The sequence below is a fragment of the Ovis aries genome, chromosome 5 (genome assembly GCF_016772045.2).
Source record: "Ovis aries strain OAR_USU_Benz2616 breed Rambouillet chromosome 5, ARS-UI_Ramb_v3.0, whole genome shotgun sequence".
In the NCBI taxonomy this organism is placed as follows: domain Eukaryota; kingdom Metazoa; phylum Chordata; class Mammalia; order Artiodactyla; family Bovidae; genus Ovis; species Ovis aries.
Window position 1 is genome coordinate 17,488,753 of NC_056058.1, and position 26,094 is coordinate 17,514,846.

Consider the following 26,094-nt stretch of genomic DNA (forward strand, 5'->3'; position numbering starts at 1 on the left):
AACTTCTGCCCCTAAAACTGTTAGGAACAACACGTGGGTGCTTTGTCACAGCAGCCACAGGGATCTAACAGATAGGAAAACAAAGGTCTGGAAGGTAGAGGACCTGCCCTGTCTGGACCCCGCCTTCATGGAGGCCAGTGGTGACTGGCTCTCTGGCCACTGTGAGGTGAGAGCTTCCAGGCCCCTGATGTGATTAGACATAAAAATTTCCTGTAATCTAGAGCCACTGAGTAGCCCCCCCACAAGCTGTGCCTCACACTTGGGCAGCCCGCAGCTGTCCTCACATGGGGGCAGGACCTGGGCCCACCCTCCTCGGCTGCCTGATCCCCAGAACCTGCTAGTGGGTAGACGGTAAATTGTCAGGTGGCAACTAGCAAGGTTAAAGGCACTTAACCATGATTGAGGCTAGCGGCCACACCCACAGGTGGGAGCTGCACCCATGCCTCACCCGTGCCAGCAACCTGCAGCACTTACTCCCAGGTGGGGCCAGGGTCTGCACCCCACCCCCACAGAGCTGGAAGGAGAGACCCTCTCCAGGAGGATCAGGGTGCTGCCAGGAGAGGCAGGCCCGGGGTGGGGTGGGGGTCTTAGCTAGCAGACAGCGTGGCCCCCAAGGGCGGGGTCATGTTGCCCCACCTCATGGTTGAGGCATCCACAGTCTGAACAGGTACTCACGCTGAGATGCCAGCTGACTCTTCTTCCAACAAAACAATGTGCTTTGAAGGGCTAGCAGGACTGGAGCCTGGTTCCAATAGTCGGAATTCTGCCAGAGCCTCGCTGCCCCAGGCCCTCGGTACATGCTGATGCCTCTGCTGGGCCTGTCACAGCCCTGTCCTAGGGCCACTCCAGGGTCCAGTAGGTGCAGCACCTGGCTCCACGATTCCTAGCTTCAGCACTCCCGAGGTTGGGAACACCCTCTGCCCACCCGCCAAGGGGCAGGAGGGGTTAACCAGCACAAGAACCTGCCAAGGAGCCCAGCCCTGAATGAGGTAAGCAGAGAGGCCAAGGACCTCACAACAAAGAGATGGGACAGAACTTGTACGAAGCGTTGAACTTTAAACAAAGGCCACAGGTCCACGCATGGGGGAACTGGGGGGCGGACACTGGACAGCAGAGTGCTGGCCTCTGGACACACCAGGCACAGACACCATGTGTTGGAAGAGACGACAGACACGCCAGGTCGGGCTAGACAATAGTTTATACAGGTCCATGTCAGGTCCGGGTGCCACACCACATCCGAGGGGCTTCAATTCATTCACAAGCATCTCGTCACTGCGCCTGCTCAGGGTCCATGGGGCACGACTAGGCCCTCCCCATGCAGGTCACATCACAATAATGCTTCATTAAAGGGCAGATTAATATGCAGCTTTGGGAGGAAATTTTTTACAAATATCAAAAAAAACTAACCAAGTATCCTATATAAAACTTTCCAGACCTCCAGGGAGGTCTGCCAAGCAGGACAAAGTGCTCTTTACACAGGAGTCAGGACTTTCAAGTATCTGAGAGGCGTCGAGAATACCCTAACCATTCTACATACATACACGGGCCACTTGGGCACTCAGGACAGGCCAAGTGAGCTGGGGGCCACGAGGGTCTCACTGGTGTCCATCCCCACTGAGCCCCCAGCTCCAGAAGTGGTTCCGCATGGGGCCTGGATGTCTGCAAGGCAAGAGAGGAAGGGCTTCAGCCTTGGGTCCACTCTGGGGGAAGGCAGGCAAGCCACCGCCTTCTCACTGGGGCTTTAGCTGTGTTTACCCTGAGCCTGTGTGCTTCTGCAGCCCTGTCCAGCAGGCTCTACACCTGACCCTCCAGGGCAGGGGAAGCCCGTGGTAAAGATGAAGAAAGTGGGCAGCAAGGCTCAGTGGCCAGCCTCTGGTTCCCTGCCCTGGGGAAGTATGGTTCGGAGGTCCTACACCCCTCCTCCCTAACACAGCTCCTCACCAACCCTCGGGTCTCTGGTTTCCTGAATGTAGCTTTCAGACCAGGGCAGGAGGCCCGACACCCACACCGCCATCATACCAGCCTGCCTGGCGCCTTTCAGGACCTCTTCCTCAGTCCTCATCACAGGATTCGAGCTGAGAGGTGACTAACTGCCCCTTCCCTTCCCGGCTGGCCTGAAGGAAAAGAGGAGAGTGTGGTACCCTGCTCACCCCCAACATCAGAGATGTCCATGATCACACAGTCGCCTTCCTCGTCGTCGTCCTCCTCTGTGTCCGCCTGGAAGCCGTCCAGGTCTCCAGTGCCAACCTCAACAGACAAGGCACACTGTGTCAGCAGCAGCAGACAGGGTCGGTGTGACCCCCACCCCGCAACCCACTGCTGCACACCCAACCCCTCTCTGCCCATCCAGGAGACACTATCTGAGGAGCCTGACGAAAGTCAAAGTGTTAGTTGCTCATTCGTGTCCGACTCTTTGAGACCCCATGGACTGGAGCCCACCAGGCTCCTTTGTCCATGGGATTCTCTAGGGAAGAATACTGGAGTAGGCAGTTATGCCCTCCTCCAGGGTCTTTCCCACAAAGGGACTGAACCCAGGTGTCCTGCACTGCAGGCAGATTCTTTAAGGTCTGAGTCAGGGAAGTCTTAGTGTCTCAAGAGTTACGATCAAAGGAAACCTTGGGAGTGCTCTCAAATGAACTATTTACCTTGTTAGAAAAATAATGCATTATTGTTTGTAAATTAGAATTGGGAGGTGGGATCCTCTACTTTGGTTTCAAAAGGAGATGGACAAAACACATGCTTTCTCTGAATTATTATCTGCTGGAATAAGTAGGTGGCTGAGAAGTTAGTTGGTCAGTGTTTTCTTCTCTGTCCAACAGCTTGGTCCTTCCGCCCAACACTTGTGAACTCTTTCCTCTGATGCCCACTCTGCCCAGTTCTGCCCACGTGGATGCCACCAGCACCCCAAGAATGGGCATCAGGAGGTTGTTATCACTAGCTTCCACCAGAGGGGACAGAGACACAGAATGGGGAAGTAACAGGACCAATCCTAAACACCGCCCATGCACAAGCGCTGGCACAGGCAGTGGAGCTGGGCTCCCTTCCAAGGGGCTCAACACCCTCCTAGAGCCCTTCTACTCTTTGAGTCTGCCTGGAAAAGGGACGACAGTACAGCAAGGCTGTCCGCTGTGCCCACGGTCCCAGCCTGGCTGGCAGACAGCTTACGCTCACAGACCCCTCAGTTCTAGTGTAGAAGCTGCAGAAGGGCTCCATGGGCTGGGGGCCCCCGAGGCAGGAATGGCCCCAAGCTGGCATGGGGGCTGCTGGGAGGTGCAGGGCAGCTTCCAGGCACCTGCTTCAGAAGCACAGACAGTGCACTCTCCACTCCCCAGCCATGCAGGATTGGGTCTGGTGAGCACGGGGACAGGTGGGTCTCCTAGCCTCTCCAGTCCCGGGCCTCCACAATGGGAGCCAAGTGCAGACGGATGAGGACTGCTGTGGGCCCAGAAGCCCTCTGTGGGAGGAACAGCAGCCCACAGCCCCACAGGCACATGACGGGTCTCAAGCCTCTAAGGTGAGGCTCCAGGATGGGGTCCCACGTGCTGGGCTGAGGTTTGTCGGCACATGCAGCCGGGGGAGAGCCCGACATGCTGCTGTTGCTATCGCAGGCAGAGGGCACAAAGCCGGCCATGCAGCCCTGGGAGTTAGGAAGACGTCACCACCACCAAGCACTGAGGCTGGAAACGACAGACAGAGGCCCTGCCTGTGCAAAAACAGAACAAGGCTGAAGAGCTGAGTTGCCGGGGGGACGGACACACACTCACTCACTCACTCTTTCGGGCAGAAGTGGCCCTAATAGCCGGCTCATCTCACTTGATCACGGTACTGTGTAAACCCGTAAAGTATAACACTAGTTGGAACTCTTAAATGAAAAGCTTCTAAAATTCCCATACGTTAAAAATCCCAACCCGATCTAAAATATTCATACACACCACCCACGTTTTCCCAGGCCACCAACCCGGCCTTCGGGAAGTCTCCCCAGCTCCTGTGTCCTGCCTTGCAGGCCAGCTCAGTGCACACCCAGAGCTCTCTTCTGGCCTGCCTGTCCCAAACCACCAGGATTCTGCTGGAGGTGGTCAATGTCTCAAGGCCCCAGCCTCTCCTTCAGCTGGGTGGCTGGGTCAGAGCATTCCAGTCAGAAAGACACAGGTGGAGTCTGCTCCTCCTTCCAGGTAAACGGGACTCCTCCCCAGGCAGGCTTGGCCATCCTCAACTCGCAGGCTGGCAATGCAGCAGCTGTTCTGCGGCCACAAACAGGCAGGAGCAGCAGGAGACAGGAGGAGCCTGGCCCGGCCCACACTGCTCACCAGCTCAGGACCTCCTGTTCCTGCAGACCAACTTCCATGCGTTTACGGTCCCAAGGCCTACATGGTCCCAGGGGTCCAAGCGAGGATGTGGGATCTAGTTCCTGACTAGGGACTGAACCCTCGCCTCCTGCATTGGAAGCTTAGAGTCCTAGCTACTGGACTGCCAAGGAAGCTCCAAAAAGGGGTTTTTAAAGTGCAGACATTAGCAGCTACTCTCAGACCCACTGAATCAGAACCACTGGGGCCAGCATGCCCAGAACCACTGGACGTGTGGCCCTCTGTGAGATCCTGCCACACCTCGGAGCCCCTTTGAGGCCAGTGAACGGGGAGAAGCTGAATAGCACTGACTGCTATGGGTGTCATCAGATGAAATGCCCCATGTCACAGACCAACCCCTTACCTGGGGAGAGGGGCCCCGTTTATTGGGGAGCACTTTTTCTCAGTAAATAACAAAGCACCAAGAGTAGAGATCCACGTCAAGTACAAGAGGAAACAGGTGATAAGGGCTAACCCGTCTTTCTCCACATAAAGACCAAGACTGCGAGCACGTGTGTGGATGCCGTCGGAGGGGAAGAGCAGAGGGGGCTCAGCAAGGTGGCTGTGGAGGGCTGATGAGGGCAGCAGCCCGCAAACCCTGCCTGGACTGGGACACCAAAGGGTCCTTCCAGCCCTGGCCATGTTCACACTGGCTCCCCAGCTGGTTTCAACCTGAGCATCCACAGGTGCAGTCTTCTGAGACTGTCTGGTTAATGATGACGTTGACCCTAACGAGCTCTGCAGCTCAGCACAGCTTGAACACATGAGGGCCTGTTCTGGGTCCAGGCCCAAGGAGGGAACTGTCTGAGGGGCTGGGTCCCTCACTCCTAACCAGATGGGTGCTACTGTATCAAGCCGTGTCCACAGCTGACAGGGATGGGGTGGGGGAGTGGCAGGAACAGCTGCCATAACTGCAAAGGACTGTCCTAGGCTCCCTCTTGCTGTTACGATTCAGGAAGAAGGCTTATATCGCACCCAAGACCTCATCTGTGTGCGGGCGTCACTCCAGGAGCCAGCCCCCTGCCCATTCTGCCCCTACACATGCGGCAGGAGCAGGGGTAGGGGACAGGGAGCACACGCGGGCTCCCTTTTTTCTCCCTCACCCCCAGCAGCACCTCCTGGAGCGACAGCACCCTAGGAGAGCCCCGAAGGCAAGCAAGAGACCAGCTCTCACCACACCGTCTCACCCACATAAACTCGAGTCTCTAAGATCTTCAGCTGCGCGAGACCCTGGCCTCGGTGAGGACTGGTGCCCACACCAAGACCAGGTTTCTGGTGACAGTAGCCAGGAGACTAAACCCATCACCTTCCCACGCCAGTAACAGAAACAAACGTCAGACACGGACCAAGGCTAAGGCGGGGGCCCAGCCTCCGTGTGTCCAGGCAGTGCGGGAGCCTTCGCTCTGGGGACCAGCAGCTCTCAGGAAGCCCACCTGACTCCAGGTGAGGCGAGGCCCTCCCTGTACGTGGCCTATCTACGTGAGGCCACACGCTTCCTCCTCCATGTGCTGTCAGGATACAGTTACTTGGCTGCTCCTACCATGGACTCCAGTCTGTTTCCCCTTTGATGGCGTTTTGCTCACCACTGTCTACAAGGCCTAGCAGGTTACCTGGTATGGAGTAAGCGCTTAGTAACTGTGTTAAATGAACACAAAAACTAACCAAACAGAAGCTGCTACATGGAAAAAATGCACTTTTCATTCAGCACTGAAAAGAAAGGAGCTGTCAAACCATGAAGACAGGAAGAAAGCATAAAGGCACACAACTAACTGAAAAATCAAGTGAAAGCAGTAGGCCCAGTGGCGGCCCAGGGTAAAGGGAGGGAAGGACCAACAGGCAGACCACGGGTGTGGAGGCAGTGACATAGCTGTGTGACACTGTGATGCCACACACACCATCACACATCTGTTCAAACCCATGGGACGCCCAGAAAACCTTGGAGTCTGGGTGACAGAGGTGCGTCCACCAAGGTGCATCAGCTGTGACAGCCACACAGACTTTGCTGCAAGTGCTTGGTGGGTGGGGAAACCTCTACACCCACGCCTCTATTCTGGTCAGTTCTGTCACCTCAGTTTTGTTATAAATCTAAACATGCCCTAAAAGGAAAATTTGCTGCAAACTACAAGCCGTGGCGGGGTCTCACCTGCCCATCGTGCCGGCGCTTTTTCATGAACTGGGTGATGCACATGCTACCTGCCGACTTCCTCTTGAGTGAGACAGGCATACCCTGGCCGGGCCCCGGGGCGGGGACGCTGCCACTGTCCTCCTTGGTGGCCGAGGGCACTGCGGTGACATAACTCCACTGGCAGGGCACAGGCAGGTGCTCCTGGGCGAAGCTCTTCAGCACCTGTGGGTGGACGTACCAGCACATCCTGAAGTCGGGCCTCTTCTCGTACACCGAGTTCTCAGAAATAATCCGCTTGAGCCTGGCCTTGGAGGGCACGGCCATGTCCTCGCCGGTGGTAGGCGTCTGCGGGCGGGCAGGGCCAGGGCTCGGGGGGCTGGCGGCACTGTGCTCTGGGCTGCCGGCGTCCCTGCTGAGCAGTCCTCGGCGGCAGCACTCCTGGAACTCCCGAATGATCACCTTGCTCCCATTCACGTTCCCATGCAGCAGCGGGAGCAGCTGGGCCAGGACTGGCGGGGAGAGGGAGCAGGGGGAGACGGAATGAACACGGCCCCTGGGAGGCTGAGACACAGACTGCTTTGGGTGGCTTTGTTATCCTCCTGGCTTACTGAGACGTAACTGACACACAGCAGTGATTTTACTTATATCGCAAAATCACCACCACTACAGGTTTAGCGCAGGTGGCTGCTTAGGGGTGGATTTAAACACAGGAACTGCTCCAGGAGAGACTCTGGGAGGCCCACACTTCACAAGGCGGGACTGGTTGGAATAAACTGTCAGGCCTCACCTCTTGCGTCCGTTTTCTTAGTAACTGCCCTCATGCACCCACTCTGAGTGGCCCTCCTGGCTCTGAAGAACTAAGAATGTGTGTGACCATCAGGGAAACAGGCTGACTTAAGCAGCCACCCTGTACAGCTCTCACGAGCGTCACAGAAAGGACACCTCCTCAGCAAGCACTGGCTCTGGCTGTTTCTTTGAAGAACCTGTGAGTTACTTGGCCACCCTTAAAGGGAGTCTCCCGCCCCGCCCCCGCCCAGAGCTGGTGCTCACTCTGCTGGTCCCTCTTCTCTCTCTTTGAGGCCCTGGGCGTCTGCTCCTCCTCGGGGGGCACAGTCTCCAGCAGGCAGGCCGTGAACTGTTGCAGCACCTTCAGGTCAGCACCGCCGTCCTTGTCAGCTGCCCAGATGCAGCCGATCTTCACGGGCTGGAGAATGCGGAACCGCTTTCCCTTGGCCAGAAACTCGTCCCACTCCTTGGCCTTCAGTTTCTGGCGCACCTTGTGATTTTCCGGGTCGGCACACTCCTGGCAGATTAGAGAGCAGACACTCGCTCAGGATCCCTGCTCCCCAGTACCCCTGGTGCCCACCTCTGGGACAGTGAGAGAGCATATGGGAGGTGGGCAGAGCTCTTCACAGACTCAGGGCCAGTGTGGATGGCACCTGACTGGCGATAATACAGGCAGAGAATGTTTTCAGACTGAATAACTGGCACCTTCACCCGCAAGTATCTTAGGTGCACCTGCCTTTCTAGCCCTCACTGGAGAGTCACAGGTATTTTTTTTTATTACCTCTTCAGTAGACCTCTTAGCACCACTCTGGGTTTTCTGCTTAACATGTGATCCTAGAGCTGAAATCACCATGCTGGGCCTCTCCCACCTCAGAATGATGCCACTGTCTAAGCCAGATTCGCTGTGGGCCTGACGAGACCCATCTGCCTCGCTGGTTGGAAATGTATGAAGGACAAAGGTCCCCAAGTGTGACTCTGAGATGGGTCACACCTGCCAGTCTCCCAACCCGGCAGGCCTTCAGAGCTCTGGAAATGGCTCCCTCAAAAGTCCCACCATCCAGCAGAACTGAGAAAGCTGGGGGGTGAGGCTGAGCCTCTGAGGAGCGAGGTCCACAAGGAATCGGCTACAGGGTGGGCCAGGACCTATGCAACCACCCCCAGGTCAGCAGCCACCAAGCTCTGGCCCAATCACCTCCCGTCCACCCCTCACCTCAGTTACTCCTTCATCCTCAGACAGGTACCCATGGGGCACGAAGAAACCATCGTCCTCATCCTCATCCTCTCCCACGTCATCGTCCTCGTCCTCAAGAGGAAAAAGCACAATGATAACGTGTGGAAACATGTGCTTTACTTATAATTCACTTGTGAACACGTAAAAAGGAAACAGCCTTCGAGTGCTTCATGTGTCATTTCTACGGACACCCTGAGGATCAGCCAGGATCCCATTACCTAGCCCACTATACTCTGGTAGGGGTGGAGGGCCAGGTAGAACATAGATAAGTGGGGCCCAGAGTAAGGCAGCGGGTGTGGCAGGAGATGGGCGGGCCCAGCCAGGAGTATCTGGGCACTTTCCTGTCCACATCAGGCAGGTAAGTGTCACCAAACAAGGGTTTCCAAGAGTAGCTATAAATCTGGTGCTGAGATGCTGTCTGAGGGAGCCCTCTCGCCAGAACTCTCAGCCCCTGCCACGCTCACCCCTTCGCTGTGGGAGAGGGACTCTCCCGGCTCCTCCTCTTCCCACTCCTCATCGCTGTCCACCTCGTAGTCAAGGAGGTCCTGAGGACACACACACAGCAGTCACTGTCATCTCCAGGGTCGGGAGGAAATGGCAGAGCTAAAAAGCTAGAACTCTGTGGAGCCCCAGGGCCGTGGGAGAAGGCCACGCTGACAAGGATACGCAAGGGTTGGAGTAGTGCCCACACACTCACCCTGTCCTGGGCCCAGGGGTCCCTTGGGCGGATGACTGTCGTCTGCTTGTTCCACGTGCCCCAGTATGCTGGCCGGTGGTTCTCAGAGAACTGTAGAAGCTTCATCCTGCCAAACTTTCTCCGCTCAGGAACGCCGTCCACTTTGCTGCTCTCCACAATCACCACATCGCTGGAGACAAAGCCTGGCTTAGAAGGCTCCTCATGGTGCACTCGCCCACCACAACATCCTTCTTCCCGGGATGGCAGGTCGTGGGCACTAGAGACGGGCAGCCCTAAAGCAGGCCAATGTTTACTCCAGGGACATGGCGCGAGAAGGAGAGAGGAACCAGATAGGGAGCTGCTGCCCCACAGCACGTACAGAAGTGGGCATGTGAAAACAAGTACACTGGCAAGAGACGGGGAGCAGCCCTCCAGGCAAGTGGTCTAGACGTCAGCTCCATCCAGGGAGGGGTCTGGGGACCCAGGGGAGGCAGCCTGAACTCCAGAGCCAGGACTTTCTGCAAGGCCACCACACCTGGGAGACTTCGGAAGTGAAACCAGGAGAGAGCTGATGGAGCAGTGGAATTCGGGGCCTGAGGCCAGGGAGGGAGCTGACCGGTCAAGGCCAAGGGACTCAGCAGTGACCGGGCTCTGCTTGGCCACTCAGGATTCTCCAACTTCACCAAGGGCAACTGGTAGCTCCCCTCAGAACTAACCTGTTTGAGAGGTTTGTGTTCCGGTTAGACACCACAGTGGGCCCAGACCTGAGCGGCCGCCGCCTTTTCAGATCTTGGAGGAAGGAGAACTCGCTGCTCTGCTGCTGGAGGAGCTGGTCAAGCTGGTCACAGAGGTCTTGATCAAAGGCAGTCCGGCATCGAGGGGCGAGGACCATGTGCTCTTTGATTTCGAAAGGGGCAAACTTCCCACAGGAACCAGCCAGGGTCTGAAATGGAAAAGGGATGTGATGGCACCACTGTGCTTACTGTGTGACAGACCTGCACAGCAGGTGTTGAGGAGGAGCCAAAGGACATGCGACCCAGTGTCAAAGGAGACACTTCACCAAGAACAAAAACCAAGATAATATAAAGAACCAGAGATCAGAAGAAAGCCAATCCTGCAATAACCTGACAAAAAAAAGGAATTGGCAGAAAAAGAAATAAAATAAATAAAAAGAAATAAAATGATAAACACAAAGAGATGTTCAACTGCACCAAGAATCATGGAGAAACACAAAGAGAAATACATGTTTTTCTTCACCCATCAGTCAGGTCCACAGAAGTGTGAGACACTCACGCACTGTTGGGAGGTGGGGGTGGAAATCATTGGCAAGGGGGTACCAAGTATGATGCACCCACACCATGACACAGTACTGCAGCAACGAGAAAGAACGAACAAGGGCCAATGTGGAAAGAATCCAAGATACAACTCAGCAAAGTGGTAAACAATAAATTCATAATTTGTTAGGTACATGAATACACAAACATAGGAGGGAGGGAAATGCTCAGTGAAAGACCTGGAAGGATATCCTTGCACCTCTGGAGCATGGAGGAGGGAGGGGATGGAGGTCTGTGGTTGTCACAGGCAGAGCCTGGTCTAGAAGGTGACAGGAAGCAAAATCCTGTGCTGAATGAGCCCCATGGGTTGTTTTACGCTCAATCCTGCCTCTTATCTTGAGCAGACATCCACTGAGGGTGAAGACTGGTCTTTCTCCCTCAAGGAGCGCAGCACAACCTCTATAAACACTTTGTGGTTTGAGCAAACGTGCCATTTTTTGCCTTTCTGAGCGCACAGTGGATGGTAAGAATTAAACCTCCAGATTCTACTGAAGATAAAAGCTCCCAAGGCCAGAGGACATCCCTCTCGATGAAAGCACAGCCAGTGGGTCAGAAGATGCCTTTTTATTTTTCAAACAGTACAGCCTGACAGAGACCAAAATCAAAGCCAGAGGAAGCAGGCTGCTCACCTTGGGGGCCTGTGGAGTCTTTGGTTTCTGGAAGAACCTCGTGATTTCGGCCTTCTCGGCTTTAATGCGCTGCAATGCAAGAGAAGATGAGGGTGAGAAAGAAAGAGAGAACTTAAGCATGCAAAAGCCCCTGTAACTGAATTCCAAGCATTTTTACGTTGAAAGCATTAATTTAATGCGAGTTCGCCAAACCCACAAATGGGTACCAGGCAACTCCAAAGGTTAGAGCTGCTCCTGTGGGCAGAGGGACCAGAGGAGACAGCCAGCTGGGCAGGGCTGGGCCAGCACCCAAACCGGCCTAGTTACAGGTGTCAGTCCTGCCCAGTCCCCTCCACCACCACCTCAGGGAGGACATGCAATATCCAGCAGCAATCAGGCAGAAGCCCTGCTTCTCAAACACACGGGAAGGTGCACGATCTAGAAACACATTCTACCTTTTCTTCTTCTCTCAACCGTTTCTCCTCTTCCTTTTTCCGCTTCTCCTCCAGCTTTGCCCTATGAGACATCACACTCAGTGACACCTGCTGGCCCAGGCCTGTGCTGATGCCCGTGGAGGGGGGTGGGGTAAGGTGACAGTGGGACAGGCAGAGGGTGTGGGACCCCAGATGGAGGGGGCGGGGCACGCACTCCAAAGCCTCCTGGCGTTCCTTGCGTCTCTCCTCCTTGAGCCGCTGCTTCTCCGCCTTCTCCTTCTCGTCCTTCTCTCGCTTCTCCCGCCGCTCCTTCTCCTTCAGCTCCTTCTCCTCCTCCCTCTTCTTCCTGGCCTCCTCCTTGGCCCTCTTGGCCTCCTCCCTCAGCTTCTCTTTCTCCTCCTTCTCAGCCTGGAGCTTCAGCTGCCTCCACAGACGCTCCTTATCCTGCACAGAGACGGCACACAGCTCAGCCCGACGGGTGGACACTGGGGAGGGCAGGCTGTGCGCAGGCGGATGGGGAGATGCGAGGCCCGCTGGCCAGCACACACACAGAGAAGGGAATATCTGGTCCATTACATCTCCTTTTGCCCTGAGAAAGACCACGAGGATTGGCCGGCTGCCACAGGGCCTCGTAGGCGAGTAACAGTATCATGCGTTTAAGACACCATTTTCAAGCATGGAATGAGGGTCAACTTTTACTTAATTAAAAAAAATGAAGTAAGCCCTTCTTGGCTGCCTACATGGGATACCCGCTGTTGGGTAGGAGTAACATTTATTTGCTCAAAAAAGTGTGGTAATAAAGACACATTCAAAACACCTTGCCTCCCTGTCCTCAAAACAAAACCATTTTCCTGGGGCTTCCCTGGCGGCTCAGTGGTTAGTACTCTGCGCTTTCACTCCAGGGGGCACAAGTTCCATCCCTGGTCAGGGAACTAAGATTCTGGCATGCCACAGCCAAAAGACATTTTCTTTCCATTCCCTCCAAAACTATTCTAGACAACAGGGTTTATTTTATTTCTCTGGAAATTGGAGAGCAGGATGAGGCAAGGCCCGGAAACCTGACGAGTTAAGTTTTAAAACAGTGGGAAACAGATGAGAACATACGAAAAAACATAAGCAAAAAAACCTTTTTAATCTGTAAAGCCATTTCTCAAAAAGGTTTTTTTGCTTATGTTTTTTCATGTGTTCTCATCTGTTTCCCACTGTTTTAAAACTTAAAACCATTTCTTTTAAAAACCATTTCTCAAAAAACCAAACAAACATTTTTCAGGATCTGAGAAGAAGGTCAGAAGGTAAGACAAGACATCATGATTTCCGTGACAATGCCTGGGCCTCCCCATCACCAGCAGGAGGAAACCACTGGTTTCTCTGAAGCATGAACATCTCATTTTATCGGTTCCTCATTCCCAAGAATTTGTATGTGGCCTGGAGCACTGACTTAGTATATAACATGGCATTCACACTGAACAAGTTTCAGCTCTCAGACAGAAGGGATGGTACCTTCTAACATCGCCAGTCATGTCGGAGGCTTTGCGACTCTCTGGACGGTAGGCCACCAGGCTCCTCTGACCATGGGATTCTCCGGGCAAGAATACTAGAGTGGGTTGCCACTCCCTTCTCCAGGGTATCTTCCCAACCCAGGGATCAACCCCCGCCAACTCCTGTGTCTCCTCCTGCACTACAGGAGGATTCTTTGTCCACTGAGCCACTGAGGAAGCCCTACCTTCTCACAGCACTGGGTAATTTTCCAGGACAAGAATCATCATAGGCTTCCCGCCTTTGGCAGGAGCCCGACAGCTCAGCTCTCCATCTGGGCCTATGATTGTGCCTTTGTCCCTAGAGAACACCCTGCCCTGATCAACCTTTGCTCCCTATCACAAAAGCCATGGAGGCACGCTGATACAGACCTGAGAACGTCCTTGCCAAATGTCCTCGTGGGACCCTTGGAGCAGGGGCTTGAGTAACTGATCAAGTAACAGGGTGAGGAAACCAGAAGCAATTGCAGAGTGGTGTGTGGGGGGGAGGGGCTCTCCTTGCTGCTAACTGCAAGGACAGGAGGCTTCTGGAATTAGGCATAAATCAGACCTCTTCAGCTACACCTGCCAAGCAGGTGTCTAGTTCTGAAATTCCAACAAAGAATGAGATAAACTTTCAAAAAGACATCAGGAGCACTTCCCTGGTGGTCCAGTGGTTAAGACTTTGCTTCTAATCCAAGGGGGTGAAGGTTCAATCCCTGGTTGGGGAGCTAAGATCCCACATGCCTCTGCGGCCAAAAAAAACCACCCAATACTGTAACAAATTCAATACAGACTTAAGAAACGTTAAAGCCATCAAACCTGAAACACAAAAACTGAACGCGCCATAAGGCAGACAGCACAAGCAGCACCTGCTGAGTGCCCCTCCCCTGAGCTGGTGCTGAGCGGGGAGGAGTCCATGACCTGCTTTGCAATTCACTCAGTAAGAAAGAAGGCCCCCCTGCACTGCTGTGTGTAACAATGTAACCCCCCAGATAAAAGAAGACTCAACAGGGAACCCCTTTACAGTAATCACCCATCTGGTATAAGGGCCCTCAGAAGGGGTGTGTGTAACTTCGATCTACCTGTAGGAGCATGGGGCGCAGGGAGAGGAACTGGGCTCTTTTTAAGGCGATTTTAAATTACAATGGGGGGGACTTCCCTGGTGGTCCAATGGCTAAGACTCTAAGATTCCACTGCAGGGGGCATGGATTCAATCCCTGGTCAAGGAACTAAGATCCCACATGCCAAGTGGCTCAGCCAAAAATCGAAAAAAAGACAAAGAAAACCCTACAATGGGGATGCCTAACTATTATGACAGTACTGATTCTAGTAAAAGCTTAAAAAAGACTACAAGCGAAACCTCCGGATTCAGCAAAGCTCAGAGCGATGCAAGCTACAAACATGAGGCCCAGTTATGTAAAATGAAGCAAGATTCGAAATGCTGCCCAGGGCGAGCAGGGGAAAGTGAAAACTGGGTCAGAGCCATGCAAAGGGCTTTGCTGCCCATTTACTGCAAAGAGTGCAGCTGGGGAACTTGCTACTTCAGGGGACAAACCTTACCCTTTGCAGTTTCATCTTGTTCTTCTCTGCAGAGCCTCTGACCAGTTTTTTAGTTATCTGAAAGGAAAGACACTGAAATGAGAACACGGGTTGTTTCAATCACTTTAACATGTTTAACACACTGAACTGTCCTTGAGGGGAGGTCTCCGGGGGGGCAACACTGTAAAACAACAATGGAAACCTTTCTGGGTGACGGTTCCAGCAAACAAAACCAGAAAGTCTTGGTTGGGTCATAAGCTCCAATGAAAGCACATAAGTGTACATGTGGAGATATTAAGGGAGGCCAGAAGGCAGATGACCAAAAATGGAGGCCAAGTTTGGTATCGAGAGCCACAGGCAAGGCCTTGGTGTTGGGGAAACACAGAGCAGCAGGCCTATAAGCAACTGTGGAGGCCGAGTCCCGAGTCCTGCAGACACCCAGCCCTGCACGGCTGCCCCTTCTACTTTTCCCCAGGAAAGCTGACAGTGGAGGTTTTCTGCGACTCCAGGCACACCTTGCTTTCTTTCGCTTCCAAGATAACACGTTTTTAAAAAAGGGGGGGAGACAACTCTGCATTGGGCAAGTCTTATCAACGCCATTTTCCCAACAGCATTTGCTCTCTTTGTGTCTCTGTGTCACATGTTGGTAATCCTCAAATTTCAAACGTTTTCATTGTTATACGTGGTATGCTGATCAGTGGTCAGTGATCCTCGACGTTATTACTACAAAGACCACGACTCACAGAGGGCTCAGACGATGGCATTTTTTGCAGCGAAGTTTTTTTTTCTGGCCATGCTGTGCAGCATGTGGGATCCTGGTTCCCTGACCAGGGATTGAACCCACTTTCCCTGCAGTGGGAGAGCAGAGACTTTACCACTGCATCACCAGGGAAGTTTCACAGTTAAGTATTTTTTTAATTAAGGTATGTACTTTGGGCAACCAACAGAGCCATGTGACTTGCTTTACTGTGACATGCACTTTATGGCAGGGGAATCTGAAACCAGATCTGCACTAGCTCAGAGGTCTGCCTATCATGTCTACAAATCAATACCATGTGACTCAAGCAACCATGCATGGGCTTGGATTCCCATGGGCCACGAACTTGTACTCCTTGCCCAGTGAGGCTTTACCTCTTAGAACATGGCGTGAATGTCCAGGATAAAGAGTCAGCTGGCCGGAAGTGGTGATCCGGTCCAGAACCCCTATGTTCTAGAGCACAGCATTCTCAATCGCCCTGCTGCATACTGTGCCTGGGCTGCAAGGACAGACCAAGACGCGTGGCTGGGCTCCCTCACCATGCTGGCAAAATGGCTCTATGGGGTCGCACAGAGTCAGATACTGAAGTGACTTAGCAGCAGCAGCAGCAGCAGCAGGAATACACACAAGACCAGGCTAGTGGGCTAAGCTCCCTCCAGAGCAGGGTATCCTGGCAATAGCACCATTCACTGGACAAGCAATGGGGAGAATTTGGGCTGGAAAAAAACACGCCCCCCCCTCCCCCCGGGCTCATCTTATGCAGCCAAGAAATGAGACAAGATGAAAGATCAAAAGCCCATCTCTCTCAAAACTGTCTGACATACCGACAAAACTACATGAAAACAGTGCTTTCTCTCTTAGGGCAGGAAAGTCCAGCCTTAAGACTTCCTACAGAGTAACACATACAGATAAGATACCTTTCTTACTCGGGACACACTGAGTCCTTTCTAGACCGAGCCTTTCCTCAGCAGAGGGCTGAGCCTGGCCATGTGAAAGCCACGTGACTGGCAGAGTGCTCAGCCTCACCTCTTTAAGCCAGGCGCCCACAGAAACACCAAAGCTGTCTCATCAAGCGCTTAAGAAAAAGCACCCACTTCTCCAGCATCCACTCTGCCTGTCAAACCTGCGGACTTCACCCCCACAACAAAGGAAAAGGTAGCAGGGTTTGGAAGGTGCTGTATCTATGTCACTGTCCTTTGTATTCAAAGAATACAGCACCAAACGACACTGCCACACCCTGCTGTACCAGGGCGTTTGTGCAGGAAGACGTGTTAGGTCTCGCCCATACTTGCTAAGATTCAGCTGCAGAATCAGGCCCCTTCCAAATCTTACCCCGTGTTATGAGTCCAGGAATAAAAGAGTTCACATGATTACCAGGAGCTGGCATCATGATATCCAATAATCACAGCAACTGCAATTTAACTTAAATCTAATATCACTTCTGCTTTACCATACATTTGGATAAACCTTACTGAACAGCTATAACTTTATCTTCTTGAGATTTGGCCTAAGTATTTATAGAACTCTTTCAAAATACAGGCCACACATTTTACTTACCTGGAAAGTGTTAGTGTTCAGCAGCTTAGTCGTGACCAAATCTATGCAACCCCATGGACTGTAGGCTGCCAAGCTCGTCCATCCATGGAATTCTCCAGGCAAGAATATCGGAGTGGGTAGCCATACCCTTCTCCAGGGGATCTTTCTGACCCAAGTATTGAACCTGTCTCCTGCATTGGCAGGTGGGTTCTTTTACCTCCTAAGACACCAGGGAAGCCCTATCTGGAACTCAGCTACCAAAAGTAAGATCCAGGATTCTAGTATGAGGTAAAAACAGATACATCAACTACCCAAGAGTCAAAACATATGTAACCAAATCCATGCAGTAAAATTCCTGCACTGTATTCCGGAGACTCCAGAGCCCCCTCAGTCTGGTGAGAGCAGTGGGAGGAGCGGCGAGGTGAGGAGGGAGGTCCCACAGCAGCTAGTACCCTGACAGCAGGGGAGGGAGAGCAGGCGGAGGGGAGACACGACTCTAAGTGCCCCAGGCGAGGGGGACTGTCAGCACGCAGACACTGACACAACCAGTCCTGTGAGCCTGCACTTCTGAACCATCACCCAGGGAAGCTCAGGACAATTATCAGCCATCAAGGCTGAGAGTCAAGAGACAATAGAAATATCCATTGGGACTCCCCTGGTGGTCCAGTGGCTAAGACTTAGGGCTCCAAATATAGGGAACCTGGGATTTGATCCCTGGTCAGATCCCGTACGCTGCAATTAATTATTCTCATGCCACAACTAAAGATCCCACATGCCACAATGAAGATAACTGGAAAATCCATCAGGCTGCAACTAAGACCCAGGGCAGTCAGATAAATACTTAAAAAAAACAACAACAAAAAAAGAAAGAAATATCCCAACAAGAATGACTGTGCAAACTGCAGTTTATCCACACCATGGCACCATCTGCATACAGTACAGCAGTTAAAAAGGCATACATCTTCCCACCCCAGTGTAAAATACAGGTAAACATACCCTGGAATAAAAAAGAAACATACTGACAGTATATGGCTCATGTAAGGTAACAAAATGATACTGTATATTCCCAGGGATCCTTCACATACACACCACACAGAGCAATGTAAGACAACTATAGTGGCAACCTGCAGGACAGGAAAAAGCCAAAAGGGGCTTTGACGGTCAGTGATACATTTTTTAAAAAACAGAGCATTTAGTATAATTTATTATTTATAATAAATAATTTACCATTATTTAATATAATTTAAAGAGTTCCAGCAACTGTACAGAGGCAAGGCATAGATTCCGGTAACACCACTGTATCCACATTCCTTTAAGGAACAAACATCTGAGTCAACAATAACGTGGACTAATCACACGTTGTCTCTGCAAACAAACTGGAGAAACAGCTCTATCCCAGGTGGTAAAAGCTCTGAGGCCAAACAGCCACGCTTTGGCTCGTCAAGAGACCTGGGGTTATCTAGAAAAGGTGTTCCTAAGTGTTTTTTCAAAGTCAGGCTCTCTAGATGAAGGGATGGGATGATCTGCATTTTAACGAGCTGGGTCTCCCTCTTGGCCACACAGGCACGCACACACGGACCAGCTAATGTTTGGGGGTTCCCAATGCAGATTTATGATACCAAGTCCAGGATAAACTGAGCCCAATAAAAACCACACACACGACATGGGAATAAGAAACAATCTGCAAGCCTACAACAAGCTTCTGCCTACAATCTGGAGAAGAGAACGCAGAGAGAAAATGGAAAAAGAATTCCCCACAGTAACAGGGGTCAGGAAGAACCTGGGCCCACACCAGGGAAAGTTGTAAATGTTAGTTACCAACCACAGAAATCAACCACTCAGGAAATCCAGCACTCCTGAAAGTGAGGAGATAAACCAGAAACGGAGTGCACAAGGCCCTCGGGCATCTCCTGGTGGTCACTCCATTTCACTCTCACACGTGGGGCGTCACCCAGCATCAGGGGGCTCTATTGCACACTGTGGGTGACTGGGGCAATTCTGTGCCATAGGCTGGCGGGGAGGGCTATTAAGGCCTCACCGCCTGCAGCATGAACTGTTTGCAAAGCTGAGTGGTAACACTGTCTTCTAGAACATCTAAAACCCCAAGCCTGTGTAGGGAGTCAGATCAGGGTCTCAGAGGCAGGCTTTGGTAAACTCAGCACACCTGGTTCATGCACGCAGCATTTAGGCCGGTGCACAGGACATAGCACTGCTTTGTGACAAGCCCCAGCAGCGTGGCCTCCCAGTCCTGGGACCTGGCTATGCGCATAAAAACAAACTTAAAAAACAAAGCTATGAAGGAAAATGAAAATGTGTACATGTCCTGTTCTCTGGGCTCAATGGCTGTCACCGGTCATGTGACAAAGTAGTTCTACAAAGCAGAAGCAGCAAGGATTCAGTGTGACTGGAGGGTCAAAACAGAACAAGATGGCTGATGGCATGGGACCCAAACTCAGGTTCTGAGAGTCTGGGTGACAGCTCAGATGGGAATTTAAAAGCTGAGTATCTCAGTCTGACACATCTAGAAACTCAAAAGGAAAAAAGATGACCCTGGACTTGATTGCTATTTTGTGAACCTAAAGAGGAAGCCACTTTCCCCATTCTCCAATCTCCTCGGGAGATAAAAAGATAAGAAATGGAATCGTCTAGAATAATGGCTAATATGCTAGGGATAGAATTTCAGAAAGCAGTCAAGATAGGCAGTTTATGGTCAAATGAAGCAGGTACAGTAGAAAATAAACGACTCGCCCTAGGATCCAATCTTATGTGAAAATCCGATATGAACACATACAAGTGCTATAAAACCCTCAAACCACAGACACTGAAATATGCTTTGTGATTCTTGACTAATTGATTCAGTTCTACCCATAGGACCTCAAGGACAGGTGAGAATAGAGACATTTGCCATTATGTCCTTTGGAAGCCAATAATAGAAACAGAAATTTCCAAAGCCACCTGCCTGGGGCCTTAAACACGGAGCCAGGTCTTTTCTGTTCTCATTTCTCCGGGTGAGGTTTTAAAACAGGCGATCATGAGAGCTGACCCTTCAGGATGCCCCGTTTTGTTCTTCCTGCCGTCTTTGGGTCTCGTCACCAACGCTGAGTGCTTACCAGCAATGACTGTATGCCTCTTGTGTTGGAATAGGAGTGCCTAGAGCTGAAGTTAAAGGCTGACTTAAGGACTTCCCTGGTGGTCCAGGGGCCGAGACTCTGCGCTCCCAATGCATGAGGACCCAGGTTTGATCTCTGGCCAGGGAACTAGATCCCACAAACCGCAACTAAGAGTTCACATGCTCCAACTACAGATCCTGCATGCCACAACAAAGATCAAAGACCCTATACGCTGCAACTAAAACCCAGTGCAACCAAATAAACATCCAAAAAAATATGTGTGTGTATCTATATACACACACACATATATATAAAGGCTAACTTGAGGATCACAGCCATTAAGTCACTAGTGTGGCTAAGGTGAACAGCACCATTATTTAAGTGTGAACAAGGCTACCAGGAAGGCACGGACACACACACTGGTGCACATCGCAGCATGCACAACAATGAACAATTCAGTGGCTCTCGGTATCAGAAAGAATTCTGCAATGGACCTGCCCAGGTCACAAGAGCTCATCTGTGGCCACACTCACTCAGCCACTAGCCAGCTGGGCAACATAGGATCCCTGGGTGAAGAGTGAGGGGCTGGATGGAAGCCTCTAGGTTCAGGCAGCACTGACTCGGGGGAGGTACTCACTCTGCAGACAGGTGTGGAGGCAGGGAGGGGGCTGGGGCCTGTATGCAGCTTTGTGGGCACAGACTGCCCCTCAGGGGAGCTGGTGGGAGAGGAAGAGCTCAAGGACGAGTGGCTCAGTGCCAAGTCCTCTTCTGGGCTGGACTCCGGTGTCTCGCTCTCAGAAGGCACAGCCTGGCCGGGAGGAGTGGCAGGAGGAGACCTGGCTGGCGGTCTGGGGGCCAGGATATCCTGCAAGAGAACCACGGGCATCTTCCCCTTGAACAGGATGCCCCCGGCTTCACGCCAGCCGTCCCGGTCCTCAGAGCACGTGCTCAGGCCACCAGTCAGCTTGGGAGAGTTTTGGGGTGAGCCCCTCTGTGCGAGTCCCCTCCTGTCTATACCCCCTGAGTCAGCATCCCCTGCCTCTGTCTTGCACAGAACTTCTGAAAGGGCCTCTTCGGGACTTGCCAGCTCGTCCTTCTGATTGGCCTTTGGCAGTCCCCTGTCATCTCCAGCTTTGTCTGGGACTCCATTTATGTTCTTCTGAGCTGGGGAGGCGGCAGAATTCAATTTACTGTGGCCCACCATGTTGTCCAGGGGGTTGCTCGAGTCCTCTGTCAAATCGATTATGACCACAGCCTGGCCAATACTGGTTTCAACTTGACTTCTTAAAAAGTTATCTAAGGGTCCCTTCCCATTGACAAGTTTTGGCCTAAAATCGATGTCAGAACCCACGTGACAGTTCTCCAAGTGGTCCAAAGAGGTTTCTAAGTCGTGGACTTGAGTCTGCACAGGGCCACCCCGAGAGACCGCTGTGTCGTCCAAGCCATCGTCAATTTTCTCCTTGGGGACAAGATTCAGGCGCTTGAATGGCAGTCGGGCTGAAACCAGAAGAGAAGGACCTCTTTTAAGCGATAGTGTGAACAATGACAATCAATATTTTAAAATTCCATATTCTCAAAAAATGAACCACCTTGATGTACTTGGGGGTAGGGAGGATATCTAAAGTTTAAAAAGGGATTATCTTTTCACTGGATATGAGTTTGAGCAAACTCCAGGAGATAATGAAGGACAGGGAAGCCAAGCATGCTGCAGCCCATAGAGTTGCAAAGGGTTGGACACGATTTAGTGACTAAACAACAAGTCTTTTCATTATGGACTTCTCCCAACAACCAAATTAAAAGCAAAATCAAATGAACAAAACAAAAACAAAAACAAAGAAATGGAAAACAAACAAAATCCCCAAACCCTGACAAGCTTTTAGAGCAGGGACTCTGCAAGAATTTCGAAGAATACATTTTCTGATCTCTTTGAGATCCAGTTCAAATTCTAAAGTTATTTATTATGGGTGGTAATCCCATTTGAAGATAAGTGTATCTGGTTCCAAAAGCTAAAGAGACAGATCCATTTGCAGTTAAGATTTTGTTCTGCTCCTAGCACTCCAGGCTGTTAGCTTTTCTTGCCAACGAAACAAGTATCCTCCCACTGCATGTCAACCTTCTGGATGGTTCTGAGAGACAGGCACATGGAAGACTGAGGAAATGCAGATGGGTGACTTTCTTACAGAGTCTGCCTGTACTCAAACACCCAAACATCTTATTAACTACTTTCTAATGTAGACCAAACATATAAACCTGTTCTGGCTTCGTTTATAAGATGATCATGCCCACAGATTCTTCGGTTTGGCCCTAATCCTTTAACCTCGGAAGGTGGCTGCCCTTCATACAACTCTTACCAATACCAACCTTGCTGTCAGTCGTGACAGGAGAAGGCCAGCTGCTACAGGGGAACCAGATAACCAAGCTTTGAAAACCAAAAACCATCCTTTTTTATATAGTCCAGCCACTAATCTGACCTAAGGGAAAATTCATTCCTCCCTTTTGCATGAAAGGATTTTGAGACACTTCCTGTAAAAAGGTGTTCAACCAGGGACAGCTGTGCCTGCCGGGGGACATCTGGCAACATCAAGAGATGTTATTGGCTTTGACAACTTGGGAGCAGAGGCTAGAATGCCTGTGAAACTCTCTCCAGCCGTGGTCCTAGCCTTTTTGGCACGAGGGCCAGGTTTCATGGAAGATAGTTTTGCCATGGACTGAGGGTGGGGGGATGGTTACATTTATTGTGCACTTTATTATAATTACATCAGTTTCATCTCAGATCATCAGGCACTAGATCCCAAGGTTGGGTACCCCTGCTCTACGGTATATAGAATATACAGTATATTTTTCCTCCATGAGAAAAAAATATTACAAAGTCAATATGCTGGAATCCAGCTGTAAAAGCAGCAACCTCTGCATCTGGTCCTGGGAACAGCATGCAGTGAAATGGGTTTCCCAGCTTCCAAATGTAAGATGCAACTGTCTTCTCCCCTCCACCCCCTTGATGCTTCTGATGAGGACCCCAGGAGATGGCCTGCCTCTGCTCAAGGGAAATGAAAAATATAATAATTGAGAAAACAATGAAGGACATAAGCTAGGAACAAATATTTAACCCATTCCCAGAGTTACCTTGTATTAACTTCTTGACTGGAAAAGCTGGCCTGTCTTTGCAATCCATGGCTGTGAATGAATGTCAAAGGATATGTTATTAAGTGCTAGAAACAACGGAGCAAAAAATACAGTACCTACTATACAAAGTGGTTGTCCAGTGGGGCTCATCTGGGTACTCCCAACACCATCCTTGGGCTTCCCTGGTGGCTCAGTGGTAAAGAATTTGCCTGCCAATGCAGGGGACACAGGTTTGATCCCCGGTCAGGAAGATCCCCCGGAGAAGGAAATGACAACCCACTCCAGTATTTTCGCCTGGGAAATTCCATGGACAGAGGAGCCTGGCAGGCTACAGTTCATGGGGTTGCAAAGAGTCAGGCGCAACTGAACAACAAAGGACATTTTTTGGTTGTCATGACTGAAGAGAGCATATTACCAGCATCAAGTGGGTAAGGGACAGGAACACTGCTAAATATCTCACAATGCACAGGACTGCTCCCCACCACAGAGAATTATCTGATCTCAAATGTCAGTAGGTTGAGAAATTCTACCCTGAATGCTGTCACATCTTGTTTTACTCCCTTGAGCACTTAGCACACCTGAGACTTTTATGTTTCTGTCTTTCCCCCCATCAGAACACCAGCTTTGTGACAGTACACAGACTCGTCCCACACATGGGCTCAGGGCCTGGCAGTTAGTAGGAAATCAAGTAAGGAAACTAGAGATGAGAGAAAACATTGCATCAGCTGATTTTACCATAATAGGAGCCCAAACATTCTCCTCCAATCCAACCCCTCCCCACCAACAAATCTGTACAATTGGTATAGGGCTTATTTTCTCTTAAAATAGGGTTTATTATAAAAGGTGATACAACTTAAAGCATCTCGAGCCTGCCAAGTTGGAGCTGAAGCACAGTCAAGAAATGAAAATGATAAGGGAGGCTATTTTCCTGCACAGGGGGGAAAGAAATATGCCAAAAAAAAAAAAGGCATAACAGTATCAAAACAGGTACAGAAATGACCATAAACAGAACTAAGTCCTTGAATAAATATCTTCAAATGGCTAGAATAAGTTGAGAAGCTGACATCTGCTAGACCTGGCTTGGAAAAGTCTAGTTATTTTGGCTAATCTACATTCTTTTTTTTTTTTAAAGATACATACGAGTGAGTATTTTTAAAAATCAGATCCTGGCTTTCTAAAAAAACAACTGCCCACAGATGAACCTACTCTACCTGCTTCCAAGCTAGGAATACAAGAAAGGTACCCAGAAGACATTTCCTTTCTTCCCATTTCAAGATAGTATTATTCCCAAGTTTTCAGTTCTCAAAAACATGAACTCCTCCCCGCCCCCGTTGAAGGATACACAATCTTTAGCCACTTAATTTTCAGTCAATTACAAGGATTTATTGGCATGGCCTTGAGTCACCAGCTTTGATGCAAGCAGAACAGAGGTGCCCTCAGGTCGACATAAAAGGGATCCCATCCAGGGACTCAGTCTATTCAAAGGTATACATGCAATTAACAAACATTTCTGTACAAACTTACCACTGCTTTTTATTCTGAGACTATATCCCTCCTAATTTTATCTGGCATTAAAACATCCTCCCATTTTAGGATAGCCTGGTCATAATAACAGATGGTGCTTTGTAAATTTCTTCAACATCCATACTGGGTCCAATGACCGTCCATGACAATCAGCCCCAACTTTATCCCCAACTTTATATGAGTTCTGTCTGTTTGAAATCCCAGTCTGGAAACAGCACAGTGCTTCTCAACTAGGAGGCATTTTGACAGTGGATACATTTTTGGTTGTCTCAGATGAGAAGGGCTTGCTACTGAGATCTTATGGGTGGAGGACAGAAATGCTGCTACAGTGCACAGAATGACCCCCAGTGTCCATAGTGCTGAGGCTGAGAAATTCTGAACTAGATTAACGGATGTCCCTACCAACACTTAATTACTGGGCACCTACTATGTGTCAAGCAAGCACTGCGCCAAGTCCTGGGGGCAAAATGGGAGTGGAGCAGGTGAGACAAGCCGTCTGGTCCTCCTCAGTTCGCCACCCCATATAAGGGGCCTGCCAGGAGCCAGAAAGCCCCCTCCCAAGACACAGGAAGGAGAAAGATATGTCTTCCTGCATATCCGGCGGCATCAAGAACCCGGGACCCCTACCACCCGGGCCTCTTACCTGGGCTGGCCCTGACCCTTAGACGGAGCTGTTCCGGTCCCCCGACCCCATGGGACCCCGGACCTCAGTTTCCACATCCGGCCCATAGCGCCGCTGCAGGGTCCAACTTGTCCGGGGGACACAAACGCAATCGGTAACCAACAATTCCGGCCCTTTCGCCTCTTTGGGTCTCAGTTTCCCCTCCGGGCTACACACACACCCGTCACCGCAAAGCGCTCTGGAAGGACGAACTGACGTAAAAGCGCCGAAAAAAAATGGTCGCGGCTGCAACAATAACGTCAAAGAGGTGCCTTTCGGGTCGCAAGGCCCTTTCCCGGGGTTGTAATGGTTCCACGGACCGAACGCCAGATGCAGAGCCGTGGGCCCAGGCCAGGAGGCCAGTCCGCCCCCAACCGCCGCTTCGGCCCACACAGGCCGCGCGCCGCGACCCCCCTTTCCCTCAGCGCGGGCTGGAACCGACCTGCGGCCTCTCCCCGGGCGCCCGGAGCCCCGCACTCCGGCTCCTCCAGCATTGCGCTGGCGACGTCTCGAGTTCCCCTCAGGCGGCGGAGGAGCGGGCTCCGCTCAGGCGGCCGCTGCTGCTCGCCCTCCCGCCCGCGCCGCTGCTGCCGCGGCCGCCGCGCTCGTATTTGGCGGGAACCGCGGCGACCCCCGCGGCCCACACGGCGATTGGGTGATGCCGCGTCACGTGACGGCCCTACTCGGGAAGAGGGGAGCGCGGGGAGCATCATCGCGAGAACCGAAGCTTCCATTCCTTCCATGGCTCCCCTATTGATATTCCAGCTGAGGGCGGGGCTTCCTCACGGTG

General features: G+C 51.5%; 1 protein-coding gene across 3 annotated transcripts; it reads right to left on the reverse strand.

Annotated features, from left to right (window-relative positions):
- Window positions 1–1,180: 1,180 nt before the first annotated feature.
- On the reverse strand, window positions 1,181–25,917 carry CHAF1A (chromatin assembly factor 1 subunit A). 3 transcript variants are annotated; one of them, XM_004008596.6, is made up of 15 exons: window positions 25,747–25,917; window positions 23,120–23,170; window positions 20,634–21,493; window positions 14,615–14,671; window positions 11,752–11,981; window positions 11,559–11,619; window positions 11,125–11,193; window positions 9,878–10,104; window positions 9,183–9,351; window positions 8,950–9,030; window positions 8,465–8,557; window positions 7,519–7,771; window positions 6,487–6,977; window positions 2,151–2,247; window positions 1,181–1,659 (listed from the first exon to the last, which is right to left on the reverse strand). In XM_004008596.6, the coding sequence occupies exons 1-15, from the start codon at window positions 25,796–25,798 to the stop codon at window positions 1,559–1,561; spliced, it is 2,892 nt and encodes a 963-aa protein (XP_004008645.2). In that variant the 5' UTR covers window positions 25,799–25,917; the 3' UTR covers window positions 1,181–1,558. The 3 variants fall into 3 exon arrangements, with proteins under 3 accessions (XP_004008645.2, XP_042106063.1, XP_042106064.1); XM_042250129.2 differs by having other exon boundaries at window positions 2,142–2,247; XM_042250130.1 differs by lacking the exon at window positions 25,747–25,917 and adding an exon at window positions 25,287–25,738 and having other exon boundaries at window positions 2,142–2,247.
- Between the last annotated feature and the right edge of the window lie 177 nt (window positions 25,918–26,094).

Coding starts and splice junctions, on each gene's coding strand:
- CHAF1A (XM_042250129.2), bottom strand. CDS start 25,798: ATGCTGGAGGAGCCGGAGTGCGGGGCTCCGGGCGCCCGGGGAGAGGCC. Junction 11,194..11,558: donor GGTTGAGAGAAGAAGAAAAG/GTAGAATGTGTT, acceptor CTTGCATTGCAG/CGCATTAAAGCCGAGAAGGC. Junction 7,772..8,464: donor AGGATGAAGGAGTAACTGAG/GTGAGGGGTGGA, acceptor CTAATCTGCCAG/GAGTGTGCCGACCCGGAAAA.